Source organism: Protopterus annectens, chromosome 10.part0, assembly GCF_019279795.1.
Source record: "Protopterus annectens isolate FY-2018-M chromosome 10.part0, PAN1.0, whole genome shotgun sequence".
In the NCBI taxonomy this organism is placed as follows: domain Eukaryota; kingdom Metazoa; phylum Chordata; order Ceratodontiformes; family Protopteridae; genus Protopterus; species Protopterus annectens.
Window position 1 is genome coordinate 1,590,441,462 of NC_056744.1, and position 22,266 is coordinate 1,590,463,727.

At 38.0% G+C, this 22,266-nt stretch overlaps 1 protein-coding gene across 2 annotated transcripts in view; it reads left to right on the forward strand.

The window, feature by feature from the left end:
* The window catches only part of LOC122813762 (sulfotransferase family cytosolic 1B member 1-like), a 163,826-nt gene that overhangs the window by 75,807 nt on the left and 65,753 nt on the right, over positions 1 to 22,266 (forward strand). For both annotated transcript variants that reach the window (XM_044086253.1, XM_044086252.1), the window contains exon 5: positions 7,378 to 7,504. In XM_044086253.1, the coding sequence (XP_043942188.1) occupies positions 7,378 to 7,504 (127 nt within the window). The remainder of the gene's footprint in view (positions 1 to 7,377; positions 7,505 to 22,266) is intronic.

Consider the following 22,266-nt stretch of genomic DNA (forward strand, 5'->3'; position numbering starts at 1 on the left):
AAAGTTTAGTTGACACCTGCATTGTTGATACAATTTGCTTGACTAAGGTTGGGTATGTGAAAACTTACAATTCTCAGGAGTGGAGAATATGCCTTTTCCCAGATTTTGTGTATTCTCAGAGCTAGTATATATAAATAGTAGGGGGTTTGGGTGGCACAGTCCCATAAATATTATTATTTTTCTGCATGAGCCAAGGCTGCTGCTTGGTGCAAGCGCAGTAGCATGTCAATGTTCACATGGTCTACAATTTGACAGTTGAAGCTTGGTTGTTTTGACTTTTGTCTACAGAGCATATATAAATATATGTGTGCGTGTGTGTGTGTGTGTGTGTGTGTGTGTATATATATATATATATATATATATATATATATATATATATATATAAATGGATCTACTTTCCAATGTCGAAAGACTACAACTGCGAATTTTATAATATTGAGATGAAAATGCTATTTACTGAAATTTTAGAATGCCAACTGTGAGAATGCTAAAATGTAAGTACTTTTCTTGCAGTGTTGATGTTAATTGGATGCTGTTCCTTTAAGGTATAGTAGTTTTTGAGATATAGATATGGTGGTTATTATGTGGTGATGCATGGAAGCTTAAGGTAGGTGTGGAGTGTGTAAGGCTTTGGAAAAGAAATGTTTTAAGCTGCTGATAAGTGTGATTAGTAGATCGGAGTATGTAGGTAACAATATGTGTTTGCTATTTTTGCAACTGGTGATTTTTGTAGAGCTATGGTGTGTTAGTTTCTAGCGCGTACTGTTTTGAAAGTGGACAATGGAAATGTAGGTTGTGTCATGGTAGATTTGCAATTTTCCTTGTGGTAGCATGACTTTGGAGATATATTTAATTACATGGGGATGTGGGAGGGCTATATGTATATATATATATATATATATATATATATATATATATACATATATATATATATATATATATATATATATCTATATATATACATATATATATATATATATATATATATATATACATATATACATATATATATCTTTCACTTTTGTGTATGTTTGTCATTTTAAAATTTCATTATTTTTGCCTCATGAATGTAAATTTTAGTTGTGTCATTTTGGTAATATGATAGCGATCCATGTATATATATATATATATATATATATATATATATGTGTGTGTGTGTGTGTGTGTGTGTGTGTGTGTGTGTGTGTGTGTGTGTGAATCTTAAATACATTAGTAAGAGACAGAATTTAGATAATAAATCAGTATTAAAAATGTGATTATATATGCAACCACAATGTTTTATAGCCATATTCAATAGCTCAAATATGAGTATTACAAATATGAAGGACAGAGAAAAGAATGTTAGAATTATAGGTTTGTTTCTGCATTCTTTACTTTCCTGTAGTACTCTTTTCAGTTGTGAGATGGGCATCTCCCTGGTTCTCCTTGTTAATACTGAAACATTCCTTGTTAGTAATACCATATACCATATTATTCAGTATGCATGAACATTCCTTGGTGATATGGAAGACATCTGATAGCACAGTAAATAGTGTAGTGTTAAGAAATGAACTTGCAGGCATATCAGTAGTAGTTCCTGTTACACGCTGGGAGAATCTGCTGGAAAAGAGTAGTCTGTTTCCTGTTATATGCACAGAATTAAGGATTATACCTTTAAATATAGGTATAACTTTAATCTGAGATGTATAACATGTGAGTAACTCTTTTTAGGTCAGCTTGTTTCAGTAAAACCTTAACTGTGGATCTAAATTGGGTATCTTGCCTCTGTTATTTTATTCAGGCATATCCTGATTACTAACTAAACCATCTTGCAAAATAAATAAGATACTACATGGTGTCAGAATAACTTTTTTATCACACCCTTTACTACCTTCCTTTTTAGCATTCAGAAATTCACTTGCAAGGCCATATTTTTTTGTTTGTTGAATCTTTCACTGTAATTATGTGGCGCATCCAGCTAACATTTCTTTTTTTATTTTTTTGCATTTTGAAGTAAAACTAGCTATATTATTCTTGAATCTTATTGCTTTTCACAGTAAATGTTTAAATACGTCTCATTTCATTCTTGATCTTTTTTTCCCTCTAAAATAGACGATACACTTAAACAAGGACTTCTTCAGCATCCATTCAGCTGGGAGCTGTATTTTGGCTAAGCATATGCACACATCAGACACTGACATCACCGCATCTACATGTTAATTTGGCTGACGGCTGAAAACTGTTGACTGAAAATAGGCCAGGTTTATTTATTTGTTTATTTCTTTATTAATCTATTTATATTTGTTAACTGAGGTATAACACTAATATAAATTAATCATTTTCTGGCCCATGTTACAAACCCACCGTAACTGAAAAAGCAGCTACGATACATTAATGAGACAAAATATAAAACGTGACAAGTTAAAATAATTTACAGTAGAAAAAAATGAATAGTAGTCTAATTAACAAAGTTATGGATTTGAGCATCTAAGAATAGTACATAGTAAATAATATAGTTATGAAAATTATAATAAGGTAATTAATGAATGTATTCTTTACATTCAAACAGAACATGATGCAAATGCAGGGAAAAGTGAATTTTTTACAGGGAAAGGAACAATTGAGGAAAGTGCAAGCAGGTATGTGTTATAGGAGAGGAAAATAGTCGATTAGGTGGGAGATTGTGAAACTTTGCTTCAGGGTAAAATACTAAGCTAGTTACCATTGTAGGCCAGGCTCCCACCAAAGTAAAAATCAAACCGTGTATCTTGTGTTTGTGAGGTAAACAAGTTAAGTATTATACCAACTCACAACAATCTTAGGTAAGAACTATGAAAGAAGCTCTATGGGACTGTAAAGAATAGCCTAGGTAATACTGCTGTTTAGAAAGCATTTGCAATGAGAAAGTCTGAAGAGGTGTGCTTTTTTTTTCTTTCTCTTTTTAGTTGTGAGTGAACATTCATGAAATGCAAGATTCATCTAATGGTAGATTAGATGTGTTCATACCTCTCAACCTGGAAACATGAAAAATCTGGACAAAGGCCCATGAAAAGTAGGTACAACTGGCAAAAAAAAATTGGGGCACTCATTAACATAAAATCTGCATACATAATTATGTAACCCCACCTACTCCATTGGAACTGTGGGATACCAATATGAAAATTGAAGTCACTAAATAATAATAAATAATGCCAGACATTTGAATTTCAGACTTCATATCCCTCAGAAAATACATAATAATGCAAAACCTGTTATTCTAGCAACTATCTGAGTTTACAGGAGCAATATTTAAAATCTGTCCCTCCCTATTTTTTGGGCCTTTGTCCCACCATTATTTTTTGCTTTGTCTAGATGTCTTGCTCTGAGAGATTGAGAGGTATAGTTCCCTCCCTTATTGGCTTTGTACAGATTTTTTTATGCTAAGAGGTTGAATGGTATTCAAAGTGGTCAGGTTTAGCATTAAATCTGCACTTTATTTGCCCACTTTCTATCCCGTAGCTCTTGAAGATGCCAACGTAAACCAGGAAGTGAATACAAAGCCCAGCATGTTTTTGTGCCTAGCCCTAAATATTACAGAAAAACAATGCTGTTGTATTTGAAAACCCTTAACATTCAAAGCTATAAACCTTGAAATATTACACAATCTTTATTCAAGAAATACAAAAAATGTTAGCAATGTATTTTGAAATGACTGTGGTGCGGTGTGCCCTTAAATCTCACAATAAAATAAGAAATGCCTACATAGTACATTCCAGAGTAAGAATATAAGATAACGGTTGCTGTGCTTTTTCCTTACAGCTGTCTGTAAGGTCATAAATAACCCTTCCAGTGTGACGTGAACAGCTAAGTAGAAAACTAATACAATGTACATTTTGTAAAGTACTTCTGCAAATAGATGAGTAAAATGCTTGCCACCCCCTCTCCCCTGAACAAAACTAATGTAAATGGCCAGTCAGTATGACAATATTAAAACACGACTGCATATTTATTTATTTACAAAGACATGAGCACAACTGTTATCCCATGGTTCACAAAAATTAGTTTTCAGAAACTAACCAAATAAGACAGACACAGCTATGCCAATCTAAAGGGCACATTCTGGGTGGGGGTGGGGGACATCAACACCAATTAATTAAAGAGCACCCAACAATGCATTTTATTCATTACTTTCCTCCTCCAAGCCAGATGTTATCCACCCTTTGCCTGCTCCTCCTGACCCTCCCCCAGTAATTATCACATTCTATATCACTACCAGACTCTGAATGATTGACAAACACCCTCCAAAAGGAAAAAAATCCACTTCCTCATAATTCCCCAACTTGCATTTCCAGTAGTCTTCCAAGGCTTGCAAAGCGCTGTCAATTTAACATGAAAGACAGATATATTACTACCACGAATCAGTCTACCACAGGACAATCCATATCCACACTTCTCTTTTAGAGTCACCATCTTTGCTACCATTTTCAGTAGCAGCACATTTGCGAAACACCCGCACGTAACATTCCAGCTCACTTCATCAGAGTCTTAGTGCATGGGGGGAGGGTTGAGAAATACGCATGCAGCTTGATATACAGTGCTATCAATTATTCATGGGCCTGGCCATAAGATTTGTGATCCTAAATGTGCCCTGTCAATTTACAGAAAAAAAAGAAAACTTCCTGAAAATTAGTGCTGGTCAATCAGCTGTGGGGTAAGTTAAACACTATGCCTTAGCTCAAGCTAATGCACAAATCTTCACATTACTTACCAAAGTAAATTTGTAACACGAGGAGAGAGGAGGTGTCTGGCACCGCATCATAGTGTTTATAGGAGGTTGGTCTGCTCTTTATGTTCCCCATCTACTATCCTCTTGGGACTAAACTTCATGTCTGTATAAAATCATTGACTGCTTTCACTCTTGCAGAATAAATTTTGCAACAAAACATTGCCAATCCCACAGGTAAACTTCCTTTCTCCCACTACAGACACTGTGACAGCACTTGACTGACTGGTCCAAGAGTGACGAGTGATGACTACTGTTGCCTTGCTCAATTCAGTAATTGCTTGCTCTGATTTAAAGCCTCTAAAAATCTAAATTATTAATTTAAAACAAGAAACAGGGTCAGGCTCTGCTACTGTCAGTCATTCAGTAAGTTCTCTGATGCTTGCTTGCTGCTTCAACACATTGCCGGCCGCAAACCCTCCAGCCCTCAGCTGAATTCCGACAGGCTGACAGTCTGCTCATGAAGCTGACATCATCAAACACGCCCCTACATGTGATGACATCAGCAAAAAATGGCAAAAAAAAAAATCAAAAAAAAAAAAACCCTGGGAAATTCAGGAATTAAAGGGGCCACTTGGGAATTAAATTGGTAAATACTGAGGAATTCAGTATGGGTGAGAGGTCTGGTATTGCCATGTTTTAAGAGCAAGTGCTGTGAAGGAGTGGTTAGTTGTATAGATTTTATTACTAGTTCTTGTAGATTGTGATGGGCTGAATATGTAAGTGTTGATTTTTTGGCAAAGTCTGTTTTCAAAGAAGGGAAAGGATCTGAGAATGTGGGGTTTGTATACAATGAATCATTGGAGTAGTATTGTTCAATGTTTAACTGGAAGCCACTTAACTTTGCAAAGAGTGAGTCAGTGTTATTCCCTTTGTGGACATAAAGTAATACATTTAGAAATATTATCTGATGTGGTTTGAAGAGAGGTAAGATTCCTTTTTGATGCAGCAAGCTGTTAAGGGGAGACAACACTCAATTGTGATAGATATACACCTTTACTTATGTCTCTTCTTTTTGAAGAGGGCAGGTAGTGTGATATTTTCCTGACCCAGACAAGATTAATTACTTTAGTTTTAGTAAGCTATACATGATACTGAAAATTCACTGAACTTTCAAGCCATAATCCCAAGTTCCTAAATAAGTCTTGTTCCAGTTCCCTTTTTATTTTTGAAGGAGAGAAACATCTTCAGTAAATTGACATATTTTGAAGTAATGAATTATGGGGCATTAGGGAAGTCTACCTGGAAGATTGTTAATGAATAAGGGTATTAGTATCTTAGATCTTTATAGTGTAGCTTTCAATGGGGGTGGGGGTGGAGGGTGGCAATGTTGAAGATGTGGAGCTTAGCTGGATTTTGAAACATCTGTTAAGAATGAAGGATTTGAACAACTAGACTAGGACTTGTCTGAGCTGTTAAAATGGATCAAAATAAAAGTTAAAAAGGACCCAAAGAAAAGACAAAAACAAACACCCCAAATAAACCACACTCTTCGATGTATAATACCGTAAATGTCCTTTAAAGGAAGCCCATGGGATACAAGCAAATGATTCCTTAAGGACGTTAAAGTGTTCAGCTCTTAAGGTGTTTGAATACCCACTGACTTTCTACTTTTTAAAATTCTCTACTGATGCTTTCAGTCCTGCAGAGCCAAACCCCACTATTTGTAGGCACATGTTCCACCAGTTTATTGGCTTGTTAGTGCAATATGAGTGACTAGCTTTATGATGTATGCAGAATTTTAAAGTCAAACCCACATAGCTTTAGACAAGATGTACTTCACCTTTTGTGTGAGCAAATCAGTACAAGATAGAGTGTAATTTTCATATGTTATGAGAAATCTCAGCTTATAAATCAGCTTGCATTCCTGAATATCATGGTGACTACAAACCAGCTCAAACAGCAATCAAAACAAAGGGTAAAAAGTTCACACAGAAAAACCACAAAGCCATCAACAAAGAGAAAGACCCAAGCTAAATCAGAGTCTTCACTGTATAACTTTTTAAACCTCCTTTGAAGGGGGAACATGGAATATATGCAAATGTCCCCTTAAGAACATTCATGCAGTCATCTCTATGGCTTCTGAATGCCCACAAACTCTTGCCTGGCCTGCAGATGCCCAGCTCCCCACCTCTGCAGAACAAGCAGACTGATTTGGTGCAAGTAGGAAAGCACTGATTGTGGATGGAGAACAAAAAACATGATTCTTGATATTTTTATTTTGTTCCTTTCTGTATGGGTTTTTAACATACATATTATCAAATATTCATGTGTAAATGTGTTACGGTTGTCAGACAGGCCATTGCAAGGTTGTAATTTTGTTGTATTCAAAGATAGACTATGACAGAGTTTAGACTTGAGTGTTTTTATTTTTTTTTGCATCATTTTTAAACACAATAATAATCCTTCAGACTGAAAGTCGAACAGACTATATATCCCACAGCTGTGGGTGTTAATGGTCTTTAGATCTGTTGTCCATTCTCTTCATGGATCTCCCTCACTTTATGCTTTTGGAAGTCTGGTTATGATCTTATCATTGTTGTGACTATTTCCATTAATTTATTCATTTTTCTGACTGTGATTTAAATGTTTACGATGGTATCATTATTTTCTGGATTCTCCTTTCTTTATGCCAGGTAATCTACGTTGCCAGAAATGCAAAAGACAATGCTGTCTCATACTATCACTTTGACGTAATGAACCAGACTCAACCAGAACCAGGAACCTGGGAGGAGTACCTAATAAAATTCATGGAAGGAAACGGTACTGTGTCAGCATTTAACATTGTCCAGTGATTTAAATAACAATAGTCTCTGAACATTTGAATGTGGAACTTTCCCCATTTAGTAATAATGATTTAAATTAATGCTGATATACTGTTAGAGCTATTTAAACCACAGTTTTTGCCATTTTGTACTATGAATCTTTAAGGGATATTGTTGCATTATTATAATGATTTTTTCTCAGTATTAATGTTTTAAATAGATGATTCCACATTCTTACTATTATATGCAGATTTAAATAAGCAGTTTTGTTTAATATATGCAAGTTTCTGCCAAAAGAACAGTTAAAATGTCTGCTTAGGCTGCATTGTGATAGAGATAATCATGTCCCATGACCTTTTAAACCCTTTAGTAGTATTATACCCCACCACATTCTCAAGTAAAACATTTTTATGATTCACTTCTTCTACAGTGAAAGAATATTTCCTTTAACCTCTTTCAAAACATGAGCTCCTAGTTTTTTAATATGTTTCTCCTACATTTGTTTACATTTTCTTATGAGACTAATTTGCTAAATATTGTATAAATCTAGTTCATATCTTCTCTTTCGCCCCTTTTCTCCAAACTGAACATATCTGTTTTATAGCTTGCTTTCTTAATTCAGGTATTCCATACCACTTGACATAATCATAATTCTTTTATGTACTCCTTCAATAATTCTAGTCTTCGCTTGTTGTATGGTTTGTAGAACTGGACACAGAACTCCAAGTGAGACTAAGTAATTTGCTTATATAAAGGGAAGAATAACATCCAGGTTCCCTGTTTCAGTTCCCTTTGTAATACAATGCATCATTTTGTTTATCCATTTTTATTGTCATAACTAAAATTATCCTCAACTGGTTGGATTGATCATTTCACGTATTACAGTCTCCCCTCCCTAAATCATTCTTCTTCTGTGTGTGTTGAAAACTTTGTCCTTGCAGTTATAATCCTCTAGTTTCTAACTCCAAATGAGCATTGTGATACAGTGTCCATTAAATCTCAGTTATCAACATTCAGACCTCTACCAGGGTTAAAGAAGTCACTTTGTAAAACTTTCACCATCTTCTGTCACATTCATCTATTTGTTGAAATCATTATTTGATTTTGTTAGGAATACCTAAATAAATACCCAAAACATAAATTCCAAACACCACTGATCCAAGAACAAGTCCCTCTTTTACCACATTTCTTGCATGCCTCTCCTCAGATAGCACCTACCTAACAGTGATCCTCAGTTTTCTGCCATTAATGTAGCCCTTAATCCAGCTCATGAGTTGTAGCTCTATTCTCTCTCACTTCAGTTTTTCCAGAAATTTTCTGAGCTGAACAGTGCGAAATGCCTCAATAAAGCACAACTGTATCACACTGGCTGAGCTGCCTTGATCTACCCTTTTGGTTAATCCCACGTAAAACTGAAATTAATGGAAAACAAAGTGTTCTCTGTAATGCCATGCTGTCAATGGCTATCTCCATTTTTAACTTGTGCTGATCGTTTTCATAAACTCTTCTCCAAAAACTGAATTTGTATATTTTATATGTATTAGGCCATTCAATGCTCTATTCCAGTTTATAGAAATCAGTAATTTTTAATAGGGACAAATTAGCTCATCTCTGCGGTATGGCTCTTTTGAGTGTGTACTTTTAACTCCTAATGGGAGTGGTTGGACCATTTAAAAAATGAAGTTATCACTTTACAGTTCAAGAAAAGTATTCATATCTTTGGAACCATAAGAGTTTCCAGAAAAAGTATAAACCCCCAACTGTTCAGGATAAATTAATCTTTACATTAATGGCATTCATTTAGTTTGATGCTTTCAAATTTCATAAACCAAAATAAAGGCAGTGAATATTAATTTTGCAGTGTTGTATAAACAACGTATGATATATCAGTAACTATTCAAGCAAGACACATACTGCCAGCAAGATTTTCTTCATACAGCTGTGTGCTTTCATATGAGGCTATTCACTTCTGTCTGTGTTATCTGAATGATGAGATATTTACAGAAATATGAAAATTATAACAATACCAATAAACAGTATACAAAGAATATTCAAATATCTCTTTAGTTGCATTAGACTGAGGTCAAATATCAATACAATTATGCTCGCCACCATGTACGCTTTAAGATGAAATCTTCTGATACCTGTTATGTAGTATGGTTTTGACATTATTAATGCAAATATGAACAGGCAATATTTGACATGCAGAGGCGTCAGTAGGAGGTAATTGCATAAATGTCTGGAGGTGCACTTGACTGTAATAAGTTAAACAGGCTTTGATTAGATTGCATTTTATGCCAGATAATTCCTTTATTACCCATTAAGCAATTTCAAGGCAGTTTTCTTTACCAGCCTTTAATATTTTTGTGTATTTTAATCACATCTCTGGCCTTAAAGCCATCTCTCAAGTTTTTACTTTTCTTTTCCTGTTACCTTTCCATAAAGGTGCAGCTTCCCTTATCCATCAGTAATAAGACAGATATAAAATATGCAGTTAATAATATTTTAGTGTAATCCCCTTTATCTTTGTATCTCCTGCATTTCTTCTGTAAAAAAAAAAAAACAATATGATTTATCGTTTCTTCCTTGTCTCACTAATATATCTAAACATTGTTTATATCCATTATCAACCTCTTTAGCCAACTTATATTCAGATGTTGCCTCAGCCGCTATTACTATTATTGGAATTTCCTTTTTGTTTCCTTATATGTATACTTTCCATCAACTCCTCCCTTTTTCATTCTATATAATTCTGTTGTTTTTTCTCATCAAGAATAGTCTAACCTCTTTACTAAGAGTAATAGTGCTACAGTTATAATCTGCCCTAACAAAATGTTAGTACTGTCAGAAGATTTCAATATGCAGTTTGATTTAGTTAATATTAATGATTTCAACAAACGCTGACAACATTGAACCTGAATATGTTACTAAGAATTTAAAGAGCCAAAGATACCCACTTTGTTGTAAGCTAAAGATTTAAAATGACCACATTATTTGTTTATTTATTTATTTTACATTTGTTGACCAGGCTGGTCCAACTGGATATATATCCATTTTCAGTGGAGGCCTGGGGAGAAAAGCTCCGCACATCAGAAAAAGTATTTAAGAACACAGGTACATTCCCACATTTTAGCAAAATTATAACAGTTCATTACATTTTAGCTTATGAATAAGAAAATACATTCTTAGTTACATAACAGGTATGGATATAGATACAAAAATATAAAAAATAAGTAAAAATAGTGCAGTATTAAACTAAAAGTTGCACACACATTATTGTTAGTGAAAAGATGAATTCAGTTAGTGCAAGTTAGAAGATTAATGACTGAAAACAAGGGAGGTACCTAGTTTGTATTGATAAATGTTATGGTGCACTGTCATTCTGTATTGCTACCAGCTGTGCTCAGTACTAATGCTTTAAAGGGACACTGTATGATGCCTTTTATTTACATTTTTTGTGTTACATTATTTGCTTGCATTAATAGATAATGCTATTATATGTTCTGCGTACTTCAGAGATAAACGCTGAACTGCATAGCTTATGGTGTCCTTTACTTTCAGCCAAGACATTACAAGCTGATAATGTCATTCTGCAGTTTGATGGATTACTAAAAAGGTCTGGATCTCATCCAACATATTACTTAATCTTAGGCAATTAGGATTTCAAGGATTTGTAAGAATTGTGAAGAATGTCTGAATAAAGGAAAACCTGGGATCTATATGTTATTTAGTGGCATTTGGTTTAGAAATCCAAATGTGACTCCAGGTTAGCGGCACAGCACGATGCTTCAGAGATCATCCACGTGCAATTAACAATGGGCAAAACTGCAATTCAAATTGTAGCTTGCTACAGATCACCCACCATGTCCCAGGACCCCATTACACATTTCTGGAAACATAAAGGTCTTACCAAACACCCTAATATTGGGTGATTTCAATTACCCAAACATTAACTGAGAGAACTACTCAAGTACTAATTCCCTTGCCCAACATTTCCTAGAATTTATAAACTCAAATGCCCTGGATCAACTGGTCAACACTCCCACCAGAGGTGACAACATATTGGACCTGGTCATCACCAACATGAATGACCGGTGTTCCACACTGGAAGTCAACCCCTCACTGGTTAGATCTGACCATAAACAAATCACTTTGGATATCCACATTCCGCCCCACCCCCGGACAAGGAAACCACCGTGAAAAACCTTTCAGAAGCAAACTTCACGTTACTTAAGACCAAGGTGGAAAGTTTCAAAGCCCCCATGCTAAAGGATAACCCTGTCCAAGCTGCAAAATCCTTTACTAATGCATTCTACGGGCACCTACAAGAATGCATGGATCGTGCTATCCCAAGCAAAACCAAGACTCACTCCTCCAGGAAAAGGAAACAAGTCTGGTGGACCCTTGTCATAAACAAGCTATACAATAGAAGGAGGAAACTAGTACAGAAAAGAGTAAAATCCCAAGAAGGGAAGACATCCCTGATCAGTATCAGCAAGAAACTACGATCCCTCATAAGATCATCCAAGGCGAGCTTCGAAAGAAAAATTGCCAAGGACTCCAAAGATAACCACAAGGCATTCTTTAGCTATGTCAAGACTCTAAGTGGCAATGCTCAGATGTGCTCAGAGTTAGTGCAGAATGGCGCAAAATACACTGAACTGACTGATATCACCAACATCCTGGCAGACAGCTTCAGTGCAAAGTTCACCCCCCTGTCACCCCCAAAAAGGCCCATAACCATACCAGAAGAATGTAGAGCCCCTGAAATCACAGACACTCAGGTTAAAACAGGCCTCTCCAAAGCCAAATATACAGCATCAATGGGAATGGATGGTGTCCCAGGCTGTGTCCTACACAAGCTCAAAGACTAACTAACCCTTCACCTAAACACACTGTTCAAACTCAGCCTCTCCACAGGCTACATATCCATAGAGTGGTGCACAGCAACTGTTATTCCACTCCACAAAGGTGGAGCCACAACAGACCCTGGGAACTATCGCCTGACTAGCTTGGTCTGCAAGGCTGTGGAGTGCATCATCATGGAACTCATTAACAGAGACACTGGAAACCTCCAAACATTGGACCCTACCCAGTTCGGCTTTAAGGGCAGATCATGCCTCCTAAACCTGGTGGACTTCTTTGAGACAGTTACCAAGGCTATAGACGAGGGAAAGGTGGTACACACAGCCTACCTAGACCTCGCAAAGGCCGTCAACACCATTCCCCATTCTGGTATTAGAGACAAGCGCACCAGCCTGAACATAAACCCCTACATCACAAGATGGGTTGCCAACTGGCTCGCGGACAGAACCCACATGGTGAGAGTTGCGGGAGCTAGGTCCGACTCTAAACTGGTTACAAGTGGCATTCCCCAGGGCTCAGTCCTAGGACCCCTCCTCTTAGGCATATACTTCTCAGAGGTACAGGCAAGCACAAGAGGAATATGGCTGACCAAGTTCGCAGATGACTGCAATCTAGGGGCTATAACTGACTCTCCGGCTAACACAGACATCCTCCAAAAGGGTCTTACTGAGACGGATACCTGGTGTCAAAATCATGGCATCAAGCTAAATGCCATAAAGTGCATAGTCATCCCCTTTGGAAAAAACAAAGTACCCACAAACTACCACATAGGTGGTAGTCCCCTAAATATGGAAGATGTAATAAGGGATCTGGGGACCCAAGTAGATAGTAATCTCTCCTTTGATAATCACATTGCCAAAGTGGTTAAAAAATCCTTCTATGTGGCCCACCTAATCACAAAAGGTTTCACATCCAGATCAAAAGAGGTCATTGTGCCCCTCTACTCATCACTCATCAGACCCATCATAGAGTACAACGCCCCATTTGGGATGTACCTTACAAGACACCTGCAACAGCTTGAAACACCACAGAAGTACCTCACCAAGAGGATCACTGGCCTCAAACAGATGCCCTATGTAGCTCGACTGAAGAAACTCCAGCTGTACTCGGTTGCATACTGCCTACTCAGAGGTGATCTCTGCCTGACATACAAGGCCATGTCCAACCCAGAATTGGTGGACATGCTCCACCTATAGAAAACCTTATCCCCTCGAGCCACACACTCTAGGGATCTAAACCTCACCACAACAATAAATAGGATATGCTGGAGGGATAGATTCCTGTACCAGAGACTTCCCATGCTTTGGAGCAAGATTCCAATCTACATTAGGCAGAGCTCTTTGCTAACACTCTTCAAGAGAAACCTTGATGAGTGGATGGGAAACAGAAAGTTTACCCCGGGGATCACTTCAGTGGCTCTGCTGGACAGAGGTTCATAAGTTCATAGGTAGGTACTAGGCTATCAGCCCTGGGGCCTATACAAGCCCAGCCAAAAAGGTACCCTGGCATTTGCCACCCAAGAAAATTATTTTCCTGTGCCACTGTCGAGCAGAGCCACAGAGGTGATCCCCGGGGTGAATTTCCTATTTCCCATCCAATCATCAAGATTTTTCTTGAAGAGTGCTAATGAGGAGCTTTGTTTGATATAGATAGGTAGTTTATTCCAGAGTATGGGAAGTCTCTGGGACAGGAATCTATCCCTCCGGCATGTTTTGTTTAATGTGGTGACAAGGTTTAGGTCCCTAGAGTGTGTAGCTCGGAGGGATTGGGATTTCTTTAAGTGGAGCATGTCCAATAGCTCTGGGTTTGACATAGAGTTGTATGTTAGGCAGAGATCACCTCTGAGTAGGCGATATGCAACGGAGTAAAGCTGGAGTTTTTTGAGACGGTCTGTGTAGGGCATCTGTTTGAGGCCAGTAATCTTCTTTATGAGGTATTTCTGTGGCCTTTCCAGTTGTTGTAGATGTCTTGTGAGGTACATACCAAAAGGGGCATTGTACTCTATAATGGGTCTAATGAGTGATGAGTAGAGGGTAACAATGACCTCTTTTTTCTTGATGAGAAACCTTTTGTGATGAGGTGTGCCACATAGAAGGATTGCCTGACTACTGTGGCAATGTGATTATCAAAGGAGAGACTATTGTCCACCTGTGTCCCAAGGTCTCTTATTACACTTTCATTGTTAAGTATATTACCGCCTATGTTGTAGTTCATGGGTACAGAGTTATTACCAAAGGGGATGACAATGCACATTTTGGCATTGAGCCTGAGGCCATGGCTTTGACACCAGGCATCTGTCTTAGTGAGGCCCTTTTGTAGGATGTCCACATTGTTAGGAGTTTCGATTATGGCTCCTAGTTTGCAGTCATCTGTGAACTTTGTTAGCCAAAGATCTTCTGTGTTAGCCTGTACTTCAGAGAAGTAGATACCAAACAGGAGATGACCCTGGACTGAACCCTGTGGTACTCCACTTGTCACTGGTCTGAAGTCGGATTTGGAGTCTGCTACTTTCACAGTGTGGGTTCTGTCAGTGAGCCAGTTGGCAACCCATCTTGTGACATAGGTATGTATACCTAGTTTAGTGTGTTTATCTATAATTCCAGAGTGGGGGATGGTGTCAAAAGCCTTGGACAGATCTAGATAGGCTGTGTGAACCACCTTACCCTTCTCTACAGCTTTGGTGACTGCTTCAAAGAAGTCTATCAGGTTTAGGAGACATGATCTGCCTTTTACAAACCCAAACTGGGTGTGATCCAGAGTTTGGAGATTACCAATATCTTTGTATATAAGTTCCATGATGATATGTTCCATGGCCTTGCAGACCAGGCTCATCAGGCTAATGGGACGGTAGTTCCTGGGGTCCGTGGTGGCTCCCCCCTTGTGGAGTAGGATAACCATTGCTGTGCGCCATTAATCAGGCACAAAGCCTGAGGTGAGGCTATGATTGAACATGATACTTAGGTGGGGTGCCAGTTCGTTCTGTAGTTCATGTAGAACGCAGCCTGGGATGTTGTCTGGTCCCATGGATGCTGTGTTCTTGGCTTTGGAGAGTCACAGGGAACTAATCTAAGGTGGGCGGCGAAAGCCAACACATTCTGGCTAGGTATATAAATGCCTTAAGGCAGATAGCCTAGTACCTAACCATGAACCTATAATGGAACAGTTTTATTTGGTAATAAGAGCGGGAAACAGAGAAGGAGCTATATTTATCAGTGAAGTATTAAATAAACTCTTCGGAGTCTGGAAAAAATACATATAGCTTGTAAGTTTCTTAAAATAATTATAGCCATAAACCTTCTGAAAAATTAGAAAAGTTCACCTGTTGTTTTCATGCAAAAGAAGCTTAAAGTATGTGTCTATTTTAAAAAAAATGAAATTGGACCAGAACCGTAATTACAGTTAGACATTCTGATAAATGTCACATGGCATTACAGTGCATGTAATTAATGAAGAATATATTCACAAAAAGCTGATATTAGAAACTATTTTAAGGAATTTCAAAATTCCTTAAAGACTGTTAAATCAAAACAGCATACAGTGATATATAACATTTGTAATTAAGACAGACTACTGTAGAATTGAACAGGTTAGAAGAACAGAAATTTAAGGGATCCAGATATAAGATTAAGGAAACAGCAAAGCTGATATATTTCTTAAGTATTACATGGAGTACATGGCCAAAGAGAAAACTCTGCAACGCTTTTAAAGTGTTTCAATTGCATCCAAAGGCATCCTAGCTAAGATTAGAATATTTTCTAGATTAAGTGCATTTGGATTTGCTTTATATGGTGATCTCTACTGTATCTGAGTATTTTTAAAAGATGTATTTAATTTTGTTACAAAAATTATTATTTCTCTGTTTTTTTGGCTTTTCTAGTCTGTGTACCTCCAAGTCTCACCGCAGAATGGTGAATTAGCCAGTGACTTAGTTATTTGGTAGTTTGTTGTTTAATCTGCACTTGAAAACTGCTTTTGCTGTGCTTTTACATTTACAGATTCCAGGGTCAGACATATCGTGGCAGAAGGTGTTTACCTGGGCTCTCTGAGTTAGGAATCATGGGGGGAAACTCAGTGTGGTTATTGGCTAGAGGACATAGGAGTCAGTTTTCAAGCTTTTTTTCTCAGTGTGGAGCTTTCCACTGGGCTATAGCATTTAACAGTGCCCTGTATAGTAGCAAATGCCTAGACAGTAACATTTACCTATAAAGTAAAGATTAGTTCCAAAGCCTGTTAAACAGAGTGGCACTGTGCAGAAATAAGCTTAGAACAGTTAACTTGTGCATTGAATAGCACTACCATGTCCTATCATTATATTATATCCTTTCCTTAAACCCTAGAAACTACCCCAGGAGACCCCTGTTAAAACCCAATATATACTGTAAAAAGTTTATTTTCCACTTGTTTGGATTCTGTATTGTTATATTTAAATAGTATAAGATATATATAAGATTAACAACTTCCGTCACCTTTTATTAATAAAAATAATTATTATTTTGAAAAAAAAATCCTTAATTCTAAACAGCCAGCTCTGTTACAGGACTAGAGAAACTGAATATGCAATTTCCAAATGTCTCTATGGCCAGCTTGGTAGATTTGGGCAATGCAGTAATTGTCTCATGTTCTCTGATAACCAGTTAATCATTAAAGGAAATAATAAAATATGTGAGAGATGTAAATATACAACTTTCCTGGAGGCAAAAATTTCACATGCAGATGAGGTTGCCAGGAATACCCACACTGCATCCCCTCACACATACTGATTACCACACGCACATATTATTTTATGCTGAGGCACTTAAAAGAAAACCTTCCCAAACCTCAAAGACCTCCAAGCTAACTAATGGCAGCATTGCTTCTCAGCTATCACTAGAGCACACACCAAAAGCAACATGAAACATCCCACAGAAGCCTGCATTCAATGGTCCCGTGAGAGCAAAGCCCATGAGGCAAGCATGAACTTTACCTAGTACTGTTGTCATTGGGGACACCATTGTGTGAAACACAGATGCCTGACTCACAAGGTTGGACAAGGACAGGATAATGGTTGGTTGACTAACTGGATCCAGGATCTGCAATATCATGCATGCACTCAAGTTACTGCACCGCAAATGCCAATATGATTCTATCATAGTCCAGGTAGGTGTAAATTACCTGAGACATAGCTCACTGGGCTATATGAAAAGCGACATAATGGAATTCTCAGAATGTGTGCACAGATAGGTATGAGCCTTGCACTGAGCAGCATTCTACTTTCACCAAAGATGATGCCACAGTAATAAAAATAAAATGAGTTATTTTGGTAATTGCCTTAGTTTCTGGTGCCACTCCAGAGGGATACAATATCTGTCAGCATGGTTGAACATAGTCAAAAGATCATATGGGTTTGCACTCCACAGAGAGTCTGAATGGTAAAAATCCACTTTAATCGAACAAAGTATTGAGTGCTTTCTTCCCAAAATACAGTAGGGACTTCATCAGAATACACAATAACACTAAAACAGAACTTTTAAATAAATCACAAAATTTCCCTATTGGCTCCAAATCCACCAATGAAAGTGGTTTTACAATCACGTTGTATAGTTCTCATAAACAAAATATAGGAAGCTGAGTGATTCACATTGTCTTAAAAGTAACCACTTCTAAAAACATGTTAATAAAATGTTTATACCCATTTTGAAACGGGTGATTATATCATGCCATCAACAATTCCTTCTCTAGGGTTGAACAACTCCATTTCCATGACATCAGTATTAAAAAAGAATGCAGATAAGCTATAAAAGCTTTATATTGTGTTCCCATTGTTTTAAATAAGTTCTGTAGATACAAATATTTTTTATTTTCACAAAAATATATAAAAGAAAATTAGAGAAGGAATTTTTGCTGGCATGATATAATGACCACTTTCATTGGTGGATTGGGGGCCAATAGGGAAATTTGGGGATTTATTTAAAAGTTCTGTTTTAGTGTTATTGTATATTCTGATGAAGACCCTAATGTAAGTTGGGAAGAAAGCAATCAGTACTTTGTTCGATTAAAGTGGATTTTTACCATCCAGACTCTCCGTGGAGTGCATTTTTTTATTTTGGTTGAAGTTTTGTTTTTGGTTTATACATTACACCAAATTTTTGGTTATCATATGGCTTTGCCAAGGATGGGTTACTGTTCCCCCTAGGCTTTCAGATATTGGCTAAAATGATATCCATCCTCTTAGAGCCTTTTTTAGGCTATGCTAAAGACAAAAACTATCAACATAGTGAAAAAGTCTACAAGCAAGTTTAAGGCATTACTGCTCAGTGCTAAGAGATTAACAAAACACTCCACACCCTTCAAGCCCTCCACACTCTGGAGAATGTAAACATCTGTGCTGATATCAAGACTTGGTTTAAAGCTGTATAAAGCACTCTGGAAGTGCAAGGTTACAGTGCCTTCCACACATTTAGACCAAGAACAACACAGACTGGGGCCAAAGGTGGAGGTGTTTAGATCTATGTTAGCAACAAACATACGTCCATGTTGGTTAAACAGGATAATACCGTGGAACTCAACATGCAAGTCACCATAGGTAAGGTCCCTCAACATATCATTGCTAGCTACAGATCACATCTATGCTCCTAGAGTCTCACACATCTTACCTAAACCCACTACAGGTACTCACAATCCAACCAAACACCCTATTTATGGGTGACTTTAACTACCCATCTATAGACGGGGAAATGCACACTGCCTCAAACTCACAGGCACAGTGCTACCCAGACTTTATTAACACAAGCACCCTGGAAAAGATAGTGCACACTGCAACCAGAGGATCAAACATACTGGATTTGGTACTCACTAACATGGGAGAGCATTTTACCTCCCCTCCCATGTCACATCCTCACTAATAAGGTTGGATCACAAAGTTGTGTCATTTGAAGTAAAAATCAAACCAGAAAATCCATCTAAACCTGGAAGAGTTAGGAACTATTCAAAAGCAAACTACATCCTATTAAGTGACCATCTGCCAGGATTCAAGACTCCACCCCCAACCCTGAGACCACAGCTACCTATGTAGAATTATTCACAGAATTATTATACAGACATATGAATGGCTGCATAGAGGCTACCATACCTACCAGAAATAAACCCAAAACAAACACTAAAAGAAGCCCCACTGGTGGAATCCTCACCTAAACAGGGTACATAATAAAAAAAGAAAACGTATGGCCAAAATCAGGAAAAGCAACTCCCTTAAAGGCAAGTACTCTCTTATACAACTACACAAGAAACAAAAAGGTCTAATTAAGTCCAAAAGGCCACCTACTATGTCAGGATAGCCTCACAGGCTAAGGACAATCAGAAAGCCTTCTTCATCTACATCCAGAACCTTAGAGGTAGCAGACAATAGTGTGTTGAACTGGTGGTGAACAGTACCACCTACGTTTATCAGGGTAACATAGCAAATCTACTGACGGACAAATGCAACTCAAACATCACACCCCCAACTGTCCACCCAGCTCCAACAAGTGAAATCCCCTCTAGGCTTCCCCCAGATATCAGCAGGGACCAGGTGGCAGCACTCACTAAAGCCAAGAACACTGCTTCCATGGGTCCCAATAACATCCCAGTTTTCTCCTGAACAGTCCAAAACATGACTATAGTAACCACGAGGCACTTTTCACTATAGCCTTGAAACAGGCAATGTTCCAAGTGAATGTAGGACTGCAACAGTCATTCCCTCCACAAGGACTGACCACACCCATCAGTCTGACAAACCTAATATGCAATGCCATGTAATAAATTCTCATGGAAATGATAATCAAGGACATTAGCAGCCTACAGACATTTGGACCCATCCCAATCTGGCTTTAATAAGGGAAGGTCATGCATACTTAAACTGTTAGACTTCTTTGAGAAGGTCATTAAGGCGATGGATGAGGGTAAAACAGTGCATACAACATATCTTGACCTGGCTAAGGAATTTGATTCAATACCCCACTCAGGCATTGTTGGCAAGCTCTCTGAGCTAGGCATAAACCCTTACATAACTCGCTAGATTGCTGGCTGGTTCATAGACAAGGACCCAAGAAGTAAGGATCGGTGAGACCACCTCTCTGTCACTAGTGGAGTGCCCACTCTCTATGCACTGGCTGCTCTTGATTGGTATCTACTTCTTGTAAGTCAATGCTAACGTTAAAGACCTCTGGGTCACTAAGTTCACAGATGACTGTAAATTGGGAGCTATTATAGATCCCCCCCAGACACAAACATCTTGAAAGTGGTTTTAACACAGACAAATGACTGGTGCTACAGCCATGGCCTAAAATTCAATGCCAAACAACTGCATTAAAATGCCATTTGAGAAAATGTCAATGCAAGTCAATTACTCCATTGATTAATTGCCCCAAGAGTCGACCTAGTAGTAAGGGATCCAGGAATCTATGTAGAGAACAATCTGGCCTTTGACCAACATGAAGCTAAGATAATAAGAAAATCATTCTGTCATCCATCTTATAGGTAAGGATGTGGCATCCAGGTTCAAGGAAGTTATAATACCACTCTACTCAGTCCTTATCAGAATGATCATTGAATACAACACTCCCTTTGGCAAGTATCTATCCAGACATGAACATTCACAAAAGTTTCTTATCAGGAGAATTCATGGCATGAATAGGGTGTCCTACATTGATCGTCTAAAGGTTCTGTCTCTGTATTCAGTCTCCTACAGGCTGCTGAGAAGGAATCTTTGCCTGACTTACACAGCTTCCCCAGATCCAGCCCTTACAGATTTGTAGCTCATGCTCAAAACAAACAGCACCAGAAACACTAGGTCCCGGGATCTGAACTTCGCGTGTGACAAACAGAATGTGCTGGAGAGACAGATATGTCTCCCAAAGGATCTCAGTACTGTGGAATAGGCTCCACATGCATGTAAAACATAATTCATCCCTGACCATTTCAAACAAAACCTTGACAACAGGATGGAAAATAAGTGTTATCCTAACACCCCCTTATAATCCTTAGCTACCTGCCTACTAACACACCCCCACGTATGACACTTGGGTTTGTGGTGTGCGGCTAGGTTTGTAAGGGTCCTAGTGATTGGTAGCCTAGTAACAACCTAGGAATCTATTATAAAAATAAGCAAAATAATATTGCCATGCATGTGATAAACTGAGCATATAGTGAGATCATGTACGAATAAGAAAAATAAACATTTAAAAAAGCAAGTGTCAAAAGAGCAGAAGGGATGTTCGGTAAGTATTTCACAATCACCGGAATTTATAGACATTCTGTCTGCCCACTCTAATTGCAAAATGCAAGTTGTTCAGTTAGCACAATGGAGAAAAATTCTGATTCAGAGATATGCTAAAGATGCACTTAGAAACCCCTCATTAGTGTCTCTTTATGATGGCTCTGAATCGAACACTGTGCTTTCAGGCCCGACGGTACTAATGTTCTCCCTAGCAGCCCATTTGTCTCATTAACAAAGGCACCTCCCTTACAAGCATACACACACACACACACACACACACACACACACACACACACACACACACACACACACACACACACACCCACACAGATATCACACAGTCATTCAGCCTCATTCATGACCCTACAGACACACACAAAATGAATGCATATATGCTCTCACACACACACACACACACACACACACACACACACACACACACACACACACACACACACACACAGATATCACACAGTCATTCAGCCTCATTCATGACCCTACAGACACACAAAATGAATGCATATATGCTCACACATGCACACACACACACACACACACACACACACACAGATATCACACAGTCATTCAGCCTCATTCATGACCCTACAGACACACAAAATGAATGCATATATGCTCACACATGCACACACACACACACACAC